Source organism: Carassius auratus, unplaced genomic scaffold (assembly GCF_003368295.1).
Source record: "Carassius auratus strain Wakin unplaced genomic scaffold, ASM336829v1 scaf_tig00017026, whole genome shotgun sequence".
Lineage (NCBI taxonomy): Eukaryota > Metazoa > Chordata > Actinopteri > Cypriniformes > Cyprinidae > Carassius > Carassius auratus.
Window position 1 is genome coordinate 305,188 of NW_020524730.1, and position 23,123 is coordinate 328,310.

The 23,123-nt window shown below is 38.0% G+C and overlaps 1 protein-coding gene across 6 annotated transcripts in view; it reads right to left on the bottom strand.

Annotated features, from left to right (window-relative positions):
* LOC113075386 (protein diaphanous homolog 2-like) overlaps window positions 1-23,123 on the bottom strand; it is a 335,815-nt gene that overhangs the window by 294,921 nt on the left and 17,771 nt on the right. For 4 of the 6 annotated variants that reach the window (XM_026248086.1, XM_026248087.1, XM_026248091.1 and 1 more), the window contains exons 3-6: window positions 21,671-21,703; window positions 19,959-20,135; window positions 13,613-13,717; window positions 8,127-8,147 (exon numbers count right to left, since the gene is read on the bottom strand). In XM_026248086.1, the coding sequence (XP_026103871.1) occupies window positions 8,127-8,147; window positions 13,613-13,717; window positions 19,959-20,135; window positions 21,671-21,703 (336 nt within the window). The remainder of the gene's footprint in view (window positions 1-8,126; window positions 8,148-13,612; window positions 13,718-19,958; window positions 20,136-21,670; window positions 21,704-23,123) is intronic. The other 2 variants (XM_026248089.1, XM_026248090.1) reach the window with 2 other exon arrangements.

A 23,123-nucleotide genomic window follows, 5' to 3' on the forward strand; every position in this document is an offset into this window, starting at 1 on the left:
GAACCATGTTTTCAATGAAATTCTGTCTCATCTCACAAGTTGTCCATCTACAGATCTGTGTGAGGGAAACTCTGTATTCATATTTTTAATTGATATGTGTCCTTATTTGTTTCAGTAACATTTGGCAAAGTCACCCAAAGAAAGAAGTGATAGTATATGGCTAGGTTTAAAAATGGATGTGCACAGAGAGCACCTGAACTACGGAAAGGTGGACGGGGACTGTACAGTATGTAGACGAGAGAGAAAAAGTATGAAACACTTTTAAAATACACGCAAAATGTCACAAAATACAAGGTAAGAGACAAGATGAGAAGAGAAGAGACTTGCCAACATTAGAGTTAGACTTTGCATGAACACATGTTACTCAAGAAGAACTAGTTGAATGGAATTAGCTTGACAGTGTGTTGTCAGCAGCATGTTTTATGACATGATGAGACCAGAGGCGCCAGTATAAATTATTCAGATGTGATTGCATAAGCAGACTGTCGATGTGGAGCGAGGCAGCTTGAGCCACCAAGCGTCCATCGCCGATACCAGGAGCTTGAAGGGGAAAAAACGCAATGTAAATTGGAGACAAAAAAAAATTAATCGATCTAGGCAAAGTCCGTATGAATACTGTTGGTAGGTTTCAGTTACTTCCCCTCTTTAAAGATCAAACCTCTAACAAATGGCATTGTAGCCAGAAACTGTGCGGTGCAGGTCTGAGAGAAACCCATTAGGTCAATTCCATGGCAACAACGTGTCGTCTTTCTCCATCTCACACACACACACACACACACACACACAAACTGCTGTGGAACTTAGTTGTAAAGATACTGACTGCCATCTAGTGGACATTGGGATTTTCTCAAGGCACCATCTTGGTCTCCTCCAACTTTTAGTCTCTCTGCCAATGAATAGTAAATCATATGGATTCATACAGAGCATGACTAGACATATCTGAAAATATGCAAACACAGGGTCCGCTATAAATACACTGAACAAAGCAAGAAGAAAAACAACCAGGAAAAGCTGACATTCAGGGAACACAATCAAGAACAAATAAAACTGAAATCAGCCATTTTGAAGGGTTTATTTCTCCAGAGCCCCCTTGAGAAACAGAACAAGGCAGTTTAAACGGTTTGTGACCCATCCTTGATCAAACCACAAATCGTTAGCTTTGGCCATTTGGGGAAGTGCTTAAAGTGTGTTTGATGAGCAGATAATGGCGGCTTACGGCTGAGCGTCCAAGAATGACGACCATAAAATGTACAGCCACAAGACAACCGCCACACCTTATTAGTGCTGTGATTTGCCGACGGGGCCGCATGGAGTTTCGGAAGGAGACAGCGGGGTTTTAAGCAAGGGGAAACTGTACTGATATAATCAACCAGGTAAAATGATCTCTTTGACTCCTACCCAATAAGCTAATGAGAAAGTTGTGAGCAGTCAAACACATTGTTCTCCAAGTGCACGCAGTTCTCTGCGTTTACTGTTAAATGTGTCCATACTGTGTTCATGGCTTTATGGTTCAAAAGAAATGATCTAGCTGAACACCCTAATTTGTAAGAAAAGAGCTGTCCAGAAACCATGGAGCATGTACCTAAATGCCCAAAGTTAACGAGGTAACTTTGAGAAAGAAAAACACACCACAAAACTCCTAACTTTCATTAAATCTAAAAAAGAAAAGCAGGGCTCGTACAGCTAAAGTGATGACACTGATGTCTTCGCTAAGGCTGTGGTAAAAATATGCTATGTGCTATAAATACATCACATCTAAGGCTTGAAAAGGGCAAGAACGTGAGGAAAACGGTGTTGAAAGGTGGTCAAGGAGAGTGACGGGACAAACCATTACCAGATCTTCTGACCTCAAAACGACGTGCGAACATACAGTCCCATCTCGCGTTCAGAGCTGAGAGCAGGACGAAGGAAACTAATTACATCTAGGTGAATGGAGGGTGATCTGATTGACCGCTGGTATGAAAAAAGAGAGACAATGGAGGCAGGACAAGGGAATATATTGTACTAGAGTCGCAAAGACGAACACCAAATGGGCTCCTCTCATTCAGAAGAGGCATACAATCAAGCGCACACACACCTACACACAAACGGGGGCACATCTCTTTTTCCTTTAATATAAGAACACCATGTCCACTCTTGGCTCCCTTTCATCTTCTCTACATCATAATGAGATCCCGCTCCCCTCTTTTGAAGGCTGGAGCACTGACTGTTTGTTTCCCATTGAAAGGAAGGCCACGTGGCATTATGCAGCAGTCAGTCAGCAGGCAATGAGACCTTTTCTGTCACTGTTGGGAGCTGGTATTGACATACGCCGCCAGTCTATCAAGTCGCAATTCTTTACACACTTTCTAGACTGCGTGTCCTATATGATAAGACATTTGTCCTTCTGGTGCGTATGCAATCCCTGCCATGACTTACAAAAGACTTCTGAGAGCTTGTGTGCGATATAACGTTGTACGGAGAGAGAGAGCATATCAAACTGTCTGACTGATGTTGGAGGCGCATATATTAGTGTCTGCTATCATGAAGAGTAGCTTTATAAAAATAAAAAATGTAGGCCTACTTTACATTACGTTTTGATCAAATAAACGCAACCTTTAAATCCTGCGTTTCCCATATGAAATCAACAAACCTAGACAGGGTCGGTGAAATACAAACAATTCCCAGAAAGTACTGGACGTAGTATTAAAGGTAAATCAATCGTTTCGTATTTGACATTTGTATATTAGCACTTGACCGAATGGCATTAAAATTGTATGCGAGGTTGTGGTTGTACAAAGCAAGCAACTGAAGCATCAGTCAAGACCCCACAGGAGATGAGGTTAGGTGTTGCGATGAATATTGTGCTAGAAACTTCAATATGCCCGAGCTGGGAGACGCAAACAAAACAGAATTTCATTTGGTCTCGGAGTTGATCCCTGCGATACAGCCACAGGACCAACTCGGTCTCTTAGATGCAGAGTCTGAGCGGCTTCTGTGATGAAACTGAGCCAGAAGAGGCAGAAATAAAAGACCTTTATGTAGCATGAGAAGGTATTATAACATGGCTCAACCTTATAGGTCAATTACTAACATCTCTGCTTCTATTCCATTAAATTGTCTTCAAGGAATTTTAATGTTAAGGTCTTTTGACAGCATCTGTCTCAATTACTGCAGAAAACTATTTTGACTTCTACCTCCGTTTTCACTGCAAATTTGTTTCTACCAGCACATTATTACTGGTGTTTGGTAAAGTAAACTATAATAAAGTAAACTACTACAAAGAAAAATGATTATACTGCTAAGAATTAAACTTCATAACTCATCCCCCCAGTGTTTGTGCTGCAGCCATGAATGATACCTCAAAATCACATAGCCTGTTGGGGAGAGGTGTGCAATTACTTTTCTAAGAAATCAGACTTACAAACTTCACCTAGAGGATTATAAAACTGTTGGGGAAAAAACTCACAGACTTGCACAAAAAGGAGAGACAAGCTATATCTACAAAGCAGAAAATCACTGTCTTGGACTCTTGTACGGCTTGGGCTTTGTTGTGCAATCACCTAACCACCCAGAAACCATTTAACAATACATTAACAACAATTCATAATGCCTTAGCAACCATAAATACATAACCAATACATATATTAAACAGCCAGCATTGTGTATTCAAACAGTTATCAAGACTGCAATAGCAGATAATAGGGTAAATAAAAACACACAGATTCAATGGTGCTATAACTAAAACTATGGAAAAAAAATGTTTTGATAAATGAAATATATAAAATATATAAATAAAAGTTATAAAATAAAAATTTTAATTGAAGAAATATACAAATGACAAAAGCACAAAATTAGTCAAACTGGAATTAAAATAAACTGAAAATATAATAAAGGTTTATATAGTTATAAAGCACAGTAAATTAATAGTAAAACAACACTTCACAGAACAGTAATTGAAAAATTATTAGTAAAACCTGCTGTAAAATCACACGCGTCATCAGTGTCCTTGCACTAATGAATATTTACTGACACGTTCTTTAAACAAAAAAACCCAAATAAAAATCAACTAAGACAAAACAATCACATAGAACATATATTCTTTCAATACAGTTCCTTCATCCTAATTAACATCTATCTATAAAGATGATGAGGGTTTTTTCCGATTAATTTTTTTTCCATAGGGCACACAACCTTGCTGCTTTAAAAGACTTCCTATCAAATCAGTTCAGCCTCCAGTACACAATCGCCATTAATGGCAAACTGAAACAAAGAGACCCTTTCAGACTCGGGCGTAGTAGGTGGTAGGATGGGCTGTCCTTGATTTTATTCAAACTTAGCATAGTTAAAAGGGGCACTCTCCAGAGCGAGTAAAAAAAGACATGGTGACTGCACCCTGACTGCAGAAATGATGCTTATAATGAGCCTGTATGGCCATGGTAGAGATGAGCTTTGGAACAGGAATATTCTGGATATGAAGTCTACTGATGAAACAAGTTGAGCCCACACACAAATGCCAAGGATATTCATTTGCCTGGGAATACAAATTCTGTGGACTATACAGAAGCGAAGGGAAAAAAAAGCATGAGGAAAGAGAGGCGATGGGAGAGAGAGAGAAGTCAGTCTAAATGAGAACTGTACTGCCTCCAACAAAAGCCTTGGAGAGCCTGTATAGGATATTCAACGTTACCCATAATGCTACACTCAGTAAAGATAATAGACACAAACACAGTTAAGAAATTATTTGAAGGAAAGTTGTATTCTCACAAAAACAAGCTTTCTTTGGCCATTTTAATACCAAGAAGGTAAATCATTACATTCAGTACAATGGAAAACCTTCATAATAGAGCTCAATCACTTTGGTCAGAGCAAGGTGTACCTTTTCTACAAAAGAAAATGACGTCATTTCGAACATAATCTGGCTGAGACAAGGTTTGTATTGAGTTTGTTTTGGCAGTTCAAACCATCTGACCAAGACAAACTTTCTGGGGCAATTCGTTTTGGCTCCTAAACACATTTGAATTTCCATTGGGGTCCATGGCAGTCAGTCAGTCGGTGGGTGTGTTCTGAAACTCCACCTTCTTTGACGCACAATTATTATTATTTTTACCTGCTTCGTTTCTCAAACTGACTCCAATATTTTTTTTTTCCCACATTATGCTACAGTTTTCAGACTATGAAACATTCACACTTCCCTTAAAGGATTATGGAATGGTTACTTTGTATTGCAAACATGATACTTACTCTAACCTGCTCAGCCTTTTCGAACTTCATTTGAAGTATATTATAATTATATATTATAAATATATATTTATAATTATAAAATTATAACAAATCAGATGTTTTTGATTTTGAAGACACTGTTAACTGAATCGTTAGTTTTCATATATGAACAAAACTATTGTATTATTATGTAAATCTGACTTTTTGCAAGTTTTATTTGTTGCATTTCAATTAATTTAACCAACACAGATGCTGCATCTATTGTGTTTTCCCAATTGTAATGTAACAGCTTTGTGGTGACATTCATGTGCCTTAAACTCATAAATATGACCCCTCCAACAAGACTTGAACACACCTGCAATTTAAATACACATCATAACAATTTAAATACACATCATATAAGACTCTACAAAAATCCTGTACACTAAATGACCAAAATTGTTTTGTGCAAAATAAAAACACTTGTGATGGAAACCAATATCTGAAAGTCATCTTTCTTCGCCAGGGTTTTGCTCTTTTTCACATATTATTTTCAAGACCCTTTGGTTCCAAAGAAAGTATTTAAGTACAACAAACTTTAACATGACTGTAAGATCCATGCCATTTCACCCGAGAAATGGCCAAGTCTTTGTCCCATGTGAAAAGAAGCTAAATCATTTCTAAAATACAAGCTTTGTCCATTATTCTTTCGCTGACAATACCAGGGATTCTCGGAGAGTGGCTGAACTCTAACAGCCCTAGCGGACTCCAGTCCCTGAGGTCTCAGCGAATCCTCTCTCTCTCTCTCTCTCTCTCTCTCTGCCCATAACTTTGAACGTGTCGCCAAGTTTCCGTGGAAACAGGCAGTTTTTCTTAACTGCTGGGCTGGCTGTGTGGTTATTGATCTCCTCCTGAGGTCTAGAGAGGCTTTGCAGGTCAAGACATGTGACCTTAACAGGTAACGGCGCAACAGTCTTCAGGGCCAAACCCTGTCTGGGTTATCTGTGTGTTGGTTGTGTTTTATTTAAGTAAAGGGAGACGCAGTCTTCCATTTACTCACAGAGGAGCTCATCAATTTCATGCCGGTAAACCATGGGCATTTTGTCTCCCAATCTATTATCCTTAGCCTGACAATCAAAGCACCAACATCTCCGATCAATCGGACATCGCAGAGGGGCAGTAGGTATGCCTATGCCCCCTGGGGTCACCATCATCACCACCAACAATCTGCACTGATACAAAACTGCTGAAGCGCATGTGCCTCAGCAGCATGCGGACACACTGACCAGTGAATTTGAGCCCTGTGAGAGTGTGCTGGAGAGATTTCATCCCTGAGGGAGATGTGGCTCAGGCAGGTCGGTCTGCCTCCAAACTGCACTGACAGCGTGGAAATAGCAATCTGCCCAGTGAGAGGCCATCATCTTGCCCCCACTCAATGTAGTTTCCACAATAAAACCCAATAAAGGTGGGATATTGGGAAAGAGAGAAACAGAAACAAGGAGAAGGAAAGCGCTGACAGCTTCCCTGCAAGCCCTCACACTCTCCCATCTGTAGGAAGTGCATGCAAAAGTCAGAACAAATGGCAGGAAGTGCGGGCACCTCTGAACTGTGAGAGACTTCTAAATAAGAGGACTTGTTTGTGGTGCACACTGTCAGACAGTTCTTCGATAGAAACAATCCCAGAGTAAGCTTCCTGCTCGATCCTAAAAAGTGATGCAACATTAGAAACATACTTCCATGCTCATCAGCATCAAGCATGTTTTGCTGCTGACAGCTTATAGAAAAATCACTCCACACGCAATTCTATGCCAAGCGGCATGACAGCATTGATTGAACGGGCCATTTCGCTAAAAAATAAATGAGTCTGTTGCGGCAGCTTATTGCTGTATTGTAAATAACAACATTTACCTGCGCTACCTTATCCTGAAGCTTCCTCATGTACATCTACAGGCCTTTCTCATAGCACAATAAAACGGCATTTTAAATGACAAGTGACACTTGCAGAAGCAATAACGGAGCCCCTCTAAATAAATAAAATAAAACAAATAACAAGCAGCCTCATATGGGCTATGGGACTGCACTACATGAGAAATAGTAGAAGCCAGTCTGCAATTACAGCATCACGGAGCTGTGAAATGAGGAAACATTGCCATAGCCCAGACAGTATACATTTATAAAGATTATTACCGTCATTTTGGAGAAAGTGGGGGACAAGGGGCAAAAGTAAGTGACAATAACAACATGAGCAGCTATGAACATTTCAGAAACAATAGTGACACGCTGTAATGTGACTGGGACAAAGACATGGTTTTGCAAATGGGTTGTGCCGAACGTCCAACTGCACTGCAAAATGGAACATATTTAAAGGATGGGGGGGTGGGGGTGCACTCAATATCTTTTCTGCCACTCAATCAACATGATACGTGTGTGTGTGTGGGAAAATCTAATTAAGTAATACATTCTCAGAACGCTGTCTGGGGGGAAGAATGAACACAATGAAACCCATTTAGATACAGAACATTAGAATAAACAGATTAGATCACAGATTATGATTATTTGCCTAAAAACTATTGCTCATCCCTGGTGTTACAATATTTAAATGCTAATATCTGTTAGGCAGTGATCCATTTCAAAGAAAAACTGCTTAAACTAACAAAAAGGGTCCTGGTTTATTCTCAGAGAGCGCAACTGAGAAATCACTCATTTCTAAATGTGCAATTTACATGCAGAGATTGGGAGAAGAAAAAAAGGAACTTTTTCAAATGATACCCTATAAACTAAACTAATGCTGACAATAAAATAGAAATCAATGGCCATAGAGATTATTTTTCTAGATATAAAAAAAGAAAAGTAAAAAAGGAAGAAGATGATAGAGATAGATACAGCTAAAACAGAGAGAATGCACAACAATAAATCAAAAGCGAATAAATAATTTTGCTACTTACCGCAACTTTGCTCCCAGTTATCTGCATGCAGTGGTCAGCGGAGGGTAGTTAATGAACAAAAAGACACAAACAGCACAATCATTAGTAGGCCACAATCTTATACTTATATGGCTGGCACACTGGCCCTCTCTGCTACGCTGCCTACTCATCTGAGAATTACACAACTTAACAGGGTGGAGAGAGAGGGTTTAAATGAACACTAAAGACAATGTCTGCCATTCTGATCATTGCTTAGAACATACGGATCATGATGAATTTATCTCCAATTGAGTTTTTAATAGTGGCTCTCTGGTCTCTAACTGGTTTTGCATAACGACTAAAAAAAAAAAAAACATCTGATGAAATGATTGAAGCAAAATTTTCATGTTTTAAAGGATATAACATAATTAGGGCTGGGCTATACATCTAACGATATGATCATGCGCATCTAGTCAGTAAATCCAGTTCCGTGATTAGGGCTAAATCGACAGACAGAGCCGCAGATCACTGACAAACTACGCAATATCACGTTCATATTGCGTATTCGTCAAAGGCGATAATGAATGCGATATTGCGTAGCTTGTCAGTACTAGAAAAGATCCGCATGATCATATCGTTAGCTATATCGCCCAGCCCTAAACATAATGCCCCATCTCAACATGTTTCTATGTTCTCAACATGTTTCTTAACATTGTTTCTAACATTTTGTCTACTTCATTTAGTCTACTTTCTATATTAAGGGAATTTTTTACAAGCAATACAAATGTCCTCAAATAATCATCACTCAAAATTTTATAAGAATTTAATAAATTTTTTGTACAAAATGAACCCAAACGTGGTATTTTATTCATGAGCAGATGGTCTACTAAAATGCCTCCATAGCCCAAAAATCTATCAAATGTCACTGCTAGTTTCTTTCAAGTGTCAAATTATACATCACAGCTCAGAGATTAATGAAGTCAGCATGGTTTTTTTGTTATTCTTGACCATGGCATGATGATAATTATTAGGATGAATATTTAGTTTTTTTGTTTGTTTTATCACTCTCTTTCTCACTTTGAGAGAAGAATAGTGTTTTCAACGGAAATTGATGCAAGAGCAAATTTACCTCAACACTTAACCGAATGCATTTCTAAATTCAGTTTCTAAATCTGATCTGCTCTTTTTGTTTTAACTTAGCTGGCCTTTGTTTTTAACAAACTCACAGAATTACATTTTTAAAATCAAGGTTTATGACTATAATAAAGTCAGTGTAACCTCTTGATCAATAGAGTGCTACTTTCGAGTCCAATTTTACACATCCCAAGAAAATATGCTCAAATTAATCGTTAAGGGTTTGGGTTTTGACTCAAAGCAAAGAAAAAGTCACCTGCTTTTGCTATCACCAGACGTGCTGGACAGCTGCCAAATATTGTTAGCACTGTGCCCTGTTTGGCTGGGCTTGATGAATGTTGTATTTTTACTGCAGCTTGATCAAAAGAACAGACATTATCTTGAAACCACATAAAGAACTGTGAGGGAGGAGCCTGAGGGGAAAAGCTGCTGCTAACATCAATTTACACAAACTTCACAAAACAACACCTCATTGTCACTTTACTGTGGTATTAATGCTGGGATGTGAAGAAAAAAATAAAATAAAATAAAACTTAAACCAGATGATGGAAATGCAGAATAAGGCAGTCATTTATTATGGTAATTATGAAGTAGCTCCTGTAAACAAACTTCTGAAGAAATGTCATCATATCAAGAGACAGGTATTTATATCCTGCTCCAGCTCTTCTCATGACCATCAAATACTCCAGGATACAAATCTATTCATTTAGTTATTTATTTATTAGCTCCTGTATCATAGACAGGATCAGATCATCGCTCCGAAACGATTACTAGAACTTGTGCTGTAATTAAGTTTCCTTTCCATTGCAAAATCTCTGTTATACCACAGTATTGACAATGCTCAGGTGACTATCCTGGGTAAGACTTATTTTCCTTCCCCCTCAAAGACCCTGGCAAGATACATTCTGTTCCTCACATTAATCATTTCATTTAAGTTAAAACATTGGTTTTTACAGTTAAGCAAAGTCAAAGCTTTTCATTACACTGACAGAGCGAGAGGGAAATGACTGTGTTAGTTGCAGGCATGCTTTGACACTCATGAGGACAACGACACACCTATCAGAGACTGAAAAAGAGAGAAAGCATTTCATGAAAAGCTAACGGTCAAGGACGTCCGCAGAGGATCAAGGCAACATTGGTTTTCACTGCATGTGGCTTACAGTTATGCTCAGGTTACATGCTCCCTGCAAAATCATTTATCAAATGGCATTTAGCATTTTTAAAATGACATGAAAATGAAACTTACAAAAAAGATACACATTCAAATAATAATAATAAATAACATTTAATAACAAAATTACATAAATTATTATGTTAAAGCAAGACACCCTGGATTCTTTATATTGTATGCCACCTCCACAAGCAAAGGCTGATTACACAGGATCAAAAAAAAAAAAAATGCATTTATTTTTTTTGTGGAATTATGTAAATATTTGTTATGTCAAACAGCTTCATGCGTGATGTACTAATTAAAAAATTAATGCATTTTTTACTTATTTTTTAAAAAAATAACAAGTTTTTGAGAGGACTATGTATTAAAATATTATTTCATATATATTTGAGTAATTAAATGCAAAGGCATCTTCCCTTAAAAAGACATTATTGTTTGTGGAGGCAGTCATTTAAAAGTATCCTACTGATACCCCCTGTAAAGTGTGATGAGGGCTCGTAGTGTTGCATGCTGAAGGACTCAAATGGATGCCTCCAAGAAAATGATTTTCTCAAAAAAAAAAAAAAGCCATGCAAAGGACTTAATGACTGATAAATATGCATTTTATATATTATTTTTCTTTGGCAAATAGCTATTCAAAAATGTTCAGTGTGAACAAACAAAAAAAGGTGTGATCACATAATATGATGAAAGCATGCACAAAAGTGTTGCAAGGAAAGAGGTGTTGGCTGTAAATAATAAAAGGAGCTGTGAACCATGGGAGCTGCAAGTTTCTGTCAAGCAAGCAATAATATCTGAGCTATCAAAGAGGACTGGTGTGAAACTTCTCTATTCTTCTGTCCTTCTTTTATTTCATCACTCTGCCCTCCTGCCAGGAAGGAGCTGTGGGAGTCTGCCGCACACAGACAGGCAGGAAGGCAGGCTGCAACAGGAGTGGATCGGATGGGTTTGTTTTCCCACTAATATTTGCTCTGTAAAGCTGTGTGCTGAAACACAATCTACTGTAGGCAGATCGGCACACTCAGAGAGATAGCAGCAGATTAAGTGGGATGGATGGACTCTGCTCTCCCTTCTTTTATTTTGACGGGTTTTGGTTATTAATGTATAGGTGTGCAGAGGACGTCTCTGTGCTGTCTGCTCTTGGCCCCTTTCACCCCTGCTAAATTACACCTGCAGTGGCTCAAGCGCAGACCATGGGCCTCCTCTAACGCCAGACCACCACTTAATTACTCCCACTCGCCAACCAAAGAGAGGACACTGAGACGGACAGCACAGGAGGGACTTTCTCTGGAAGTGTGTCAGTGTGTGTGCAGCATTAGTCTGTGCAAGTCGCAACTCAAAAACACCCTTGGTAGCTACTCGACATACAAAGAAAGTGCATTTGCACAATGATTCCGAGAGTGATCTCTGGGAGGTAAACAGAATATGACGTGTTTTTTTTTTTTTTTTTACTGTGGCCAAGTGAAAAAAACATTTGTTTGCAAAAAAAAGACCCTGTCATCTCATTCTTCTGACAGCTATGATATTTTTAAACATTACATAAGTCAATATGGAATCAAAATCCATTTGTTTCCTCACTAAATATTAATAAACTAAAATAAACAACAATGTTGTTTGTGATCTTTTAGTAAAATAACCAGGGTTTCCACTCTTTTTAAATCTAATGTCCATTTTAAACTAATGTCCAACGTCAAATTTAAACTAATGTCCAATATTTTTCTGTGCTTTCTGAATAATGAGCTGAGTGCAGCTAGAAAAAAAATCATAACCAAAATGTCCCATCTTTATTAAAAAAGAAAAAAAAACTTTCAGGCCTGGAAAAGAAAAATTACAGTGTAATTTGTATTTGAATGAGTGTGGAAACCCTGAAAAGCATTTTTCAAATTTAATTCTTAACATCAGCAATTTTTCAATCTCTCCCCTCCAACCAGTTATGATGAAAAAAAATGAGATGGATAGAGGCAATCCTACTGGTTTTCATTTCCATTTCACTCCAAAATAATTTGTGGATACATATACTGTTTCACATTGATTGCAAATGTTCGTCAGCAGAAAGAACGCTCTTTGATTGATAAATATCAAAAATAATAAAAGAAAAGGGCACTTTTGAATTAATCAGAGATTACTTTTCTCCACCTATAATAGCACTGATGCTTAAAGTTAAATACATGTGCCATATTCAACAATATTATAAAAACAATAATATAATTTTAAAAAGGCTGAATATTTGCACAAAATCGGCAGTATGCAGATATATTATGCAGCTTGGTTAGTAGCTTGAACTGAATGTTTAAAAAAGGAGGAGATCTCTGGGTACTAGAGTTGAGCAATACAGGCAAAAGTGTGTTGTGCCTGTGGTAAACATCTCTTATCACATAAAAGCACATCTCTTCCCTAGAATGCAGAGCGCACGTTCCAAACCTCGTCCTTGTTGTGAGCTCTGTGTATACTGTAGCTTCCACAGTGACATGCACGGTGACGGTGAGTGCCTCTGGTGGTGCTGAGGGGGCTTCAGGGGTGCAGAGAGAAAGGAACCCCCTCCCCCTTCCTGCTTTGAGATTACAATACTAATATGTGAATCATATTTCACAACACATGCCAGGCTCGCAGGGCTGACAATGAGCCTGCCGCAGAATTCAATCATCTCTGATTATCATCATTATTAATAATGCTGATTAATTATCATAGCCGGGAGGAAAGCTAATGAAAACGGATGCTGAAGGCCAGCCAGAGGAGCCAGCAGTGGAGTGGTTGAAGGGGATTGTGGGGTTTACATGGAGTCTAACCTCAGCAGGACCTACTTCGTAAAAGGAATGAAGAGAATTCGCCCCAAAAGCCTTGGATTACCCCACGAGGCTGTGGCGTTCTAGCTTGTATTCATCTGCGGTGATGAAAGAGCCATGTTTCAGCTTACGGAGCAGAGACAGTGATGCGTACCAAATTCTAATGAAAACTCGATCCCTAGCAATATGAAGCTTTTGGAAAGTGCAATACAACAAAAGCAGCCCGATAAGCACCCAGGGGAAAAAAATACAAAATAAATAAATAAGAATAAATAATAAAAAAAGAGGCAGCAATCAAAGATTTGGGGCTTTAGGCAGAAAGCAGATCAGGTTAAGCTCAGTATTCCATAGTGTCTCGTCATGTGGTTCATCCCCGCTCTCTCCTCTGTCTGTTTCTTTCTTTCTAAGACCGGCCACCCTGTGTTTTGTGGCGCACTTACAGATTTGGCTGTAGCAGAAATGTACTGGACCACCATCTCCCGTTTAGTGCTCAGGTCCTTTCCTCGCAGGGGGGCCTTACGCTCTTCATTCAGGTTCATGTCCTCCTGTAGAAACAAACAAAAATGCATTTAATATATATTATTACAAATATATTACATTAAATATAACAATTTAATTTAAAATATTTCAATGTAACAGTACTTTTTCTTCTTTTTTGGAAATAAACTCTCTAAAAATTGTTCTCGCTGTACATTCATGACCACAGTAAGGACACTGTCCTATAGAGCCAAGGTTAGACAGAGTAATGAATCCTTGATATATGTTTATCTATTTCATGACAAGTCAAGGAGATGTTGAATGCACATAAGAGTCTTTCTCCTGAGATACACCCAAGCTGTATTGCTATGGAGCCATGCTGCCCTCTGGTGAAGAGAAAAGGGAATCTTTTTATCCGTTCAAGTCCTGTGAGTGTGTGGGTGTCTGAAAAGAAGAAAAACTTAAATGACAAACAATGACTTAAGGAGGAAAGGGTGAGGGTTGGTGATTTCAAAGCTACTTGCACATCTATTCACCCAATCTTTATTTTTTTTTAATTGAAGGTGCCACTTAAAAAAGCCACTTTTGAAAACAGTTACTCTGTGCATTTGCTACATCTAGCAAACAGCACATTCACTGAATTGGTGTTAAAGCGAAGGACATCTTTTCAAAGATGAACATTTCAAGTTTTACATCAAGCCACTGTCTCTCTGCTCTCCCCTCATGTAAAACAAGGCTTTTAATGAATCAGCGTGCCCTGTTGATGTGGTATCTTAATTTGCTCCTTAATCCAGTTCCCGCTCTCCAGTATGATTTACCCATCAGAATTAATTATGTCCTCAAATCTTGGAATTATTAAATCAAAGGCCAGGACTGGCATAATTCGTTCCTTTTATGGAAACATCTGAATCCACTGAGGCAAAGGTATAAATAAGTGCCTTTTTCCTCTTCAGCTACAATTTGAGAATGGTTACATCATACTCCAACTCGAATCTCAGTGGCAAGGAAACTTTGTTAAGTTATCCATGGGAACAATAAAACTACCTATAAAGACCATTAAAAATAAGACAATACAATGTGTACGGCAAGCAAGTCTGATCTCCCAAGGGCACAAAGGAGGAGTGCCAGGAAATGGAAATCAGTAGATCTATCTTTTACATTAAATTGTTGCAGAGAGTGGCCAAGTTTCCCCAGAGAAAAAAAGGCATAATTTTTCATGTTTGATCTTAGTCAATTGGGTTATTTTGTGGTGGGCTACTGAGGAATTCTCCAAAATAGAAGCCATCGGCTTAGGTTTGCAAGGACAGCCGGAAGAGCACTTATCAATCAAAGTGCCATACATCAAAATAAGCCAAATGTACTTTTTGAGAGTCCAGCGGCATATACAAAGCCAAAAGTTGAAGGAGAAGCTATTTCCCTGTCAATCCAGAAGACAACAGGATTGTCACAATTATGCTGCCACTTATATTTAAGTGCATCTAGCGTATTTACTAAATAACTAAAGTACATTCTAGGCAAAAGTCCCCAAAAAAGCTAGAACAGTGAAGAAATGGCATCTGAGTGTGCTGACCAAATGCTCCCCAAGTACAGTTTGGAAAGAGCGGATGAGAAGCAGTTGGGGACGTGATTGCAACTGCAGGGGTAACGGTCTGACCTCATCAATCCCAAAGTCCTTCTCCAGACCAGGCGCATCTCTGTCTATCTGAATGTTAATGGTGCTGGAGGTTAGCCTGAATGATGATGCAAACCGGAGGAGCAGGCATGTCACATACTGCCAGCGCTGTTTCTCAGCACGAGAGGCATGTTAAGAGCCCTCACCCGTGTCTTAACACGCCGTCACCCAGCTCATGAAAGGATTTACTGCTGTGCATTTCTATCAGGCCTCAAATCCAGCTGCACACATGCGCACACACAATTGCAAGGACAGCGACACTGGCTCTCTCTCTTCATGCATGCATTAAGGCGAGACTATCATATGCTTAGTGCCACAGCCACTAACCCCCTTCATCAAAGAGCTGGGGTTTTCATTTGTCGAAGAGCTCCTGTGTTTACCCAAGCCCTTTGATGACTGACCACATTAGTGCACCCTTACTTTTCTTGCACAGAGCCATGCGCTGCACTGCAATCTCAGAGATCTGCCCACCTGCATTAAATTGTGTTTGGGGAGGGCTCATTTATTTGCATTCGGTCAATTCTTCAAGTTTGTATATTGAAGAAAAATCTCAAATTTAGCCTTTACACAGATGATGTGAATCGATTGCTATGTGCGCCATGAGCATGCAGGAGGGGAACGCGAGTATGAAAGATCTCCCACGGCTTCATATATTAGGCTGAATGTGGTTTTGTTTTGTGGCTCATGAATCATTTCTATATGGAGACCAAGTGACTAGCTGATCTATAACCTCAATGTCAATGGCGGCTGGAAGACCAAAGCTTTTTTCCCTCAGTTGCTACATTATGATTATTATTCTTTTTCAATACAAATAAAAAAAAAAAGCAAATTCTGCTCTGTACAACATGTTTCAGGCCTGTAAACCTGTCTGGCTTGTCAAGCAGCAAACTGAAGCCCAGGTGTAATGTTCCGCTTTACTGAGAACAAAAACAGCAATTGGGAGGTTATGTGAATGACAGGCAGTAACTAACGCAACAAAAAAATATGGAGGACCGAGAGTCTCTGGGGGGTGCAAGATTGGTGCAAACATTTGAAACAAATGAACAAATCAAACTGATTATAGCCCATCATGTCAGAGAATGCTGGGTAATTACAGAAATCATGCTGTATGACTCAAGCCATGTCCACACATACACGGGAGTTTTTCCTTCATCCGTTTCTCAAAAATCTCCGTCCACATGAAAACCAAAGAGTGTAGACGAAACTCTGTAGAATGTTCCATTCCACCAGCGGCACCCAACAGCATCCCTGCGCTTCTGCCACTTTGGGGAGAACGTGACTCGGCACTCCATTAGATTCTAGCTGTCGCTATGGCAAATATCAGCTGCTTTGTTTAAAAAAAAAACATTGTACATTAAAGCTGAAAAATAACCTTAACGATGAAAACAATATTGTACATTCACTAGTCTAGTGATCATCAAATCCTTTTAATTGGTTTATTTTAAGGACTTTCTTTTAAACTCTTCCCTTTTTTCACAAAACCTTTTTCTTTCTAGAAACGATGTTAGTTTCAGTTGAAAATGTTTTAATTTCAAGTGTTAGCATATAAACACTGAATTAATACCAACATATGAAATTAAATTTCTGACAGCCACTTTCTCCAAAATTGTTTAATTATGACAAAGACTCAGCAATGCATCATGTTCAAATCTAGATCATCATGTTCGCACTGATAGTTCACACTGATAGTTTTTGCAGTGGATTGCCCAACATTGTGTTCTTTTATTCCACTTTGATCTCTCTTTCATTGTTATTCTGTCTATTTCTGTGTATCTGTGCTTTTGTCCAGTTGGAATTTTCACCCCAAAATGGCGACCACGCTACCAAAGAACCACCTAGTGGTCTTCTATACTCTTTGTGAAAACGCAAACGCATGCTATGAAGCACTGTCAAGAGCATGCCAAACCAACAGGTGGCAATATAATCTTAACCATAAAGACATGTTGGCCAATCAGACGCCTGAATTGCAACGTCTTTTGTCTGTTGTTGAAGGTAATTTTTTAGTTGAAATTGATAGACAGGATTGCAATATAACAATAAGTATTTATGCAATACAGATTAAAGTGGCTTCATAAATTATTTGAAAAAAATTTAAACTGCAAAACACACCTGATGCAAATTCTTTGCCCTTCATTTTCTATAAGCAGAGTTAACAAACCCTGTTGTATTTTCTTGTAAGTTATTAAAAGAAGGTACACCGACATAATGTGCCAAATGGCCAAACCACATGAAAAAGCTGCAGTTTTGAAAATAACCGTGTTAGTGTGGACAGGCCTCAGATGTACATATGACCAGGCCACATGGTCACTAGCACAATACTTTCGAAAACAGGTGAAAATAGATATAGGGCTTACATTTTAAAGCTTAAAAAAAAAGACACGCTATCTGCCTAAATGCAATAACATTAATGGAAATTAAGCACAAAGGCAAAATTAGACACCAGGGTTCTACCATCACATAATACATTTTTGTTTTTAAATGATGACCTAAATTTTGTCTATTTGTCACCTGCTTCAGAAAATAATTTAGCACAGAAGTCAAATGGACAACATTTCTTCTACACCTCTCTCAATTTCTAGTTTTCTCATTCACAAAGAAAAAATAACAACATAAGCTAGCATTCAAAGATTTTTAGTTAATATGACGTTTTTAAAAAGAGATTATGATCAAAACCTGTTACAAAACAGCATTCTAGAATGATTTCTAAAGGGTCATGTGACACTAAATACTGGAATAATGGCCACTGACTGGCTTTGCTATACATTACCAGTAATGAACTGCATTTAAAATTGTAATAATATTTCAGAATATCATTGTTTCATTGTATTTTAATCAGATAAATGCAGCCTTGTTGAGTATAACTTCTTTCAAAAAGCTCTTTTTTTAATCTTGAAGACCCCAAACTTTTGAAGGTAATGTAATCAATGTTTTTTTTTTTTTTCTTTTTTTTTTTTTTTGTTGTTGTGTTCAATTTGACTAAATATATTTGATATTTAAAAAAATTCCTAATTGTCCACCAAACCATAATATATCAAGCACCTGTCATTAAATTTTAATTTGTCTCTTTTATTGAGATTAAAAACATCAATATCAATAGAATTCCATTGCGAGCACCACCCATAAGAAAACAGAGCTTGTTCACCACACAGATGGTAAGCAGTCCATTTCCTCACATAAATGCTGCCTCTTTTGAAAAAATCGGCCAAAGAATTTTGCTGGTGGGGAGTCCAGTAATCTTTCGCCCTTTGACGCAAGTACAGGTCAATCATCAATGTGCATGCTATCAACCTAATGAGGTGTACTATTCACTGTGGAGCCTGGAAGGCAGTTTAGAGTACATAAAATGGGCGCTGAAGATCAGTTCTGCTCAGGTGCTGCGAAATTGGCAGATTTTCAGATCTACAGACAATAAATCCACAGAAACAGTCAAATAATAAAAGACAGACTCTGCTGTGACAGACACAGATTGGGGAGCGCTCTGACCCCAAAAAAACTAATACAAAGCAAACATTTTTCTTGTCTTGGAAATAATCCTTCCATTGTTCTGCAGACAGATTTTGTTATTTAATTTGTCTAGGCACAAACAAGCACGAGTTCAATTGAGCCCAGTGTATGCCGCAGCCCTGTCGGTTTTGGTATCTTGGGGATTGAAGGGAGTGTGTGTCTATGTACAGATAAACAGAGAGGGAACTTCACAGGTAGGGTGAAGACTGCATTCAGCCCATACTGCAAGCAAAATAAAACTGTTTAGACAACAATGCGCTGCTTCTCCCCATCCGTAACAGTAGCTTGTTCTATCCTATGTGGCGGATGCTCTATTGACAGCTGTCAACATATCACACTTAATGACAGAATTAGCGAGAAAAGTCATGCATATAAAAGCTCGGTAGCTAATGTATATTCTCTCCCAGAGGGGAAAACGAACAAGTGACAAGTCTAGCCAATGCTCAGTTAATGTAACCTGTCGGTGGAGAGTGCAAAGCTCTCAAGGCCCATTCTCCACTCGTGATTGACAGCAGAAGAGAGATGAGGGAAGATAAAGTGTCTTTGACGATCTATGAATCATAAACGTGACTTTGCTAGAGAAACATCAGGAAACATGATGTGATGAGTCACCACAGATCTTTGGTTTCAATCCCAGGTATGGAACAGACCATCATACAACTGACTAAAACAGACTAAGTACACTTTAGCACATTTTATTAAATAAAAAGGTACTTACCTATTACAAAAACAATATAATTTAAAAAGAATAAGCTTCAGTAAAAATTGAATGTAATGTTTTCTGACAACTGATCTTTAAAGTGCTTTTTTGACCCATTTAAGTGGGTTCTTAATATGTAATTTCATTATTAAGCCTATTGGTTTTGAAATGTGGTTAAGTTCAATAATCCTTTATAAATCGTGCTGCTTTTCCACAAGGGCTTTGCAAACTCAAAGCATTGTAAACTCCAGCGAAATCCTTGCTAAACTCTGTGTGCGAGAGGCGAAATGTCACAGAGAGGTCTGGTTCTGATGGCCAAATTGACATCCTTAAGATCAGCTCCATGCTTTGATATGTATCAGTGAAAAAGGGCATGTGAAGTCATACAGTGCCTGGAGCACACTGCAAATCCCAGGGTGTAAAACAAACTTACCATCATCTTCTCAAACAAGTCCACGATCTCTTTCTCTGACAGGTTCATGGAGCGATCGTCGAAGAGCGGCTGGGGCACAGGCAGCTCGGTCTGGAAGGAGATAGGGTCTGTGGGGTGCTGGATAAGAAGCTTCTCCTTCTTCGTGCCTTGCTTTCGAAAACTGGTGATTCTGTCACGCTGGAAAGACAGTTGAGGTAAAGTGAAGTAAATAACTGGTTCATGTGTCAAAACATATAAACACAGCACAGATATCTGACAGTGGAAATGCTAATACTCTGCAAGAAAAAATAAACGGTTTAACATTTATGACCCTATGAAATACCTCTGTTTATGTATTTTTTATTAAGTTTAGGAGAGGGTTTGTACCTTTTTTGCAAGGGAAAGGACATTCTCATTTGATAAGACAAAAATGTGAACTGCAATATGAGTCAAAAAAAAAAAAAAAACTTTTAATCAGAAAGGATGCAATAAATTGATCAAAAGTGACAGTACAAATTTTAATTGTTGCCAATGCTGTATTTTTGCATTTCATTCATCAGACAAAAATATTAAGCAGCACAACTGTTTTCAACATTGATAATAATAATAATAAGAAGAAGAAGAAGAAGAAGTTTCTTGAGCAACAAATCAGCATTAGAATGATTTCTGAAGGATCATGTGACACTGAAGAGACTGGAGTAATGACTGCTTAAAATTCAGCGTGACATCACAGGAATAAATTACATTTAAAAAATGTATTAAAATAGGAAACGTTCATTTTAAAATGCAATAATATTTCACAATATTACGTTTTTATTGTATTTTTGATCAAACAATTGCAAACTTGCTGAACATAAACTGTTAAAAAAAATTACAAATAAATCTTTCCTAAACCATTTCTTTTTTAACAGTAGTGTGAATTTGAAACATTCAAGTGTATACTAGCAAATAAATGGCTTTAAAAGACACATGGACTAAAAACACAAATCTCCCCTTACAATTTCACAGGGGTCTTTTTAAATTAATACAAAACAGTTTGGTAACTGATTGTAAAGATTTAAAATGTGGTTTAAAGTTCATAGCTTGACATTTGACTTACCTGCTCCCTTTTTACTTTACCTTTTCAAGCTGTACTTTTAAAAGCATGAGCGGATGTTACCTGTGTCATCTTTCCACTTGTTCATTTTCACTTTACATTCATAATGAATACAGAAACAATATCACAGACAGCATTCTGCACTATATTAGACAGCAAGATGTGACTATGACGTGTTTAAGGTTTCTAATTAGAAAGAGATGTGAGCGACTTCTGCCAGTCATGGGTTACTGGCTCAGAGAGGGTGAAAACAGACCATGCACTAATAGTCACTGTTAGTCTGTCAGTGAAAACAATGGCAACATGCATATATGGATGAATTCAAAACGCACTCAGTTGTAAAATGCAAGTGTTCGAGGAGAGACCAAAGTCAAAATGAAGCCAAGGTCTGGCAACTCATCTTGAATGATTGCATCAAGTTACCATGTTTCTGCTTGAACTCCAGCTTCCTGACCAGGGAGTGAACTTTAGACTGATTGATTTTGATGGAACCGAGAAAAAAAAAATTTGCTTTGCTTTTTTTTGTCTTTGAGCTCTCTTTGTCAATCACTTCACTTTAACAATGCTCTGGGAGTCATGGCCAAGATGAGAAAAAGATAAAGAAAGACACACAAAATAAAAGAAACAGACACCTTACCATGTCATCAGCCAATGTTTTTATGTGTATGTTCTGTTGAAGGGAAGGGACAACATAGAATTGAGGTCCAATGGAAACACTTCTATGTCTTTGTGCATGGGAGAACCCACGACCACATGCAGTTAATGACAGATTTATACAGCAAGCAAACAAACAAACAAAACAATATATATAATATATAAATAAATAAATAAATAAATAAAATCAGATCATAAAGCAAACAACCAACTGCAGCAGAGAAAGTTGAACCCATTGCTACTGTAGTACAAATCATTTGAATAGAAATAATTTAATCTCTGTTACATTTCATTTACAACATGAACAAATCTTTGTTTATATGACAGCAGGACTAATGAAGAGAAATTCTTTAAGCACATCACTGCACATCAGCTGGCCTTACTAAAACAGAAATAAAGCTTTAATAAACAAGGCAAAACTATAAACAGACACGTTCTACCCAGCAGAGACAACACAGGAAGTGGAGACAGACCACTGAGGAAATTTATTTAGGAAACAGCAAAAGTTTGCCAAGGATCTTTGGTCCAAGTCTGTTTCCTTTGAGCTCCATGTGTTGATTCGTCAGAATGAACAGGCTGACTATGTTTACATACACATTTCAGCTATTCCTAATTACATTTAATGTGACTGCAAGATAAAAGTTTGCATTTACCTTAAACTCTGAAATCTGATTACATTTTGTAAAATGTATTATAAAAATATACAAATAAACAAATTAAATCAATTGAAAAAAGAAAACAATTTCAAATGTACTGCATTAAAAAAAGGCATTTGTTCTGATTAAACAAATTAATTATTAAGATGCTGGTAGGCTAAACATAGCTAGTAAGCCCTGCTGAAAAGACTGGTTTTACCGATTGGACAACCAGATTAACCAGAATATTCACATAGTTCACTAGCAAAATTCAAATTATTATATAATCACTATACATACAGCTTTAATATCCACATATTTGAACTAAATGACCTTTTCGACCAAATGAATTGCTACAACAACAGAATTTCATGCATGAAAACTGCTGCAAGTCAAGATTCCAGAACTGCACAAAACATTATGAACTAACACAGAGATGTCTTTGACTTTTCTGGTAAGGATGTTGTACCAGTGTAGTCTTGCTGGCTGATCTCATCAATCAACCGAACAGTGACACCAATAAAAAGGCAATCCCATGCTGGTTACCAGAATCCGAAACCCAACACATGCTGGTCTATCCAACAGGGTCTGCTGAATCTCACTGTCAATTCTGCTCTTCATGAAGCAACCCATTAGATACATCTTTAAACCTGATCAGTCTGACTGTATTGACCTCAAACACAAATAAAAAAAAACACTACTTCTCTTCTCCGCCTTCACTCACTTCCCAACAGATGTGCTTTATCTTTTTGGCTACAGCAGGGATAGGCGTTTATGAGATGGAGCACGCAGGGGGAGAGA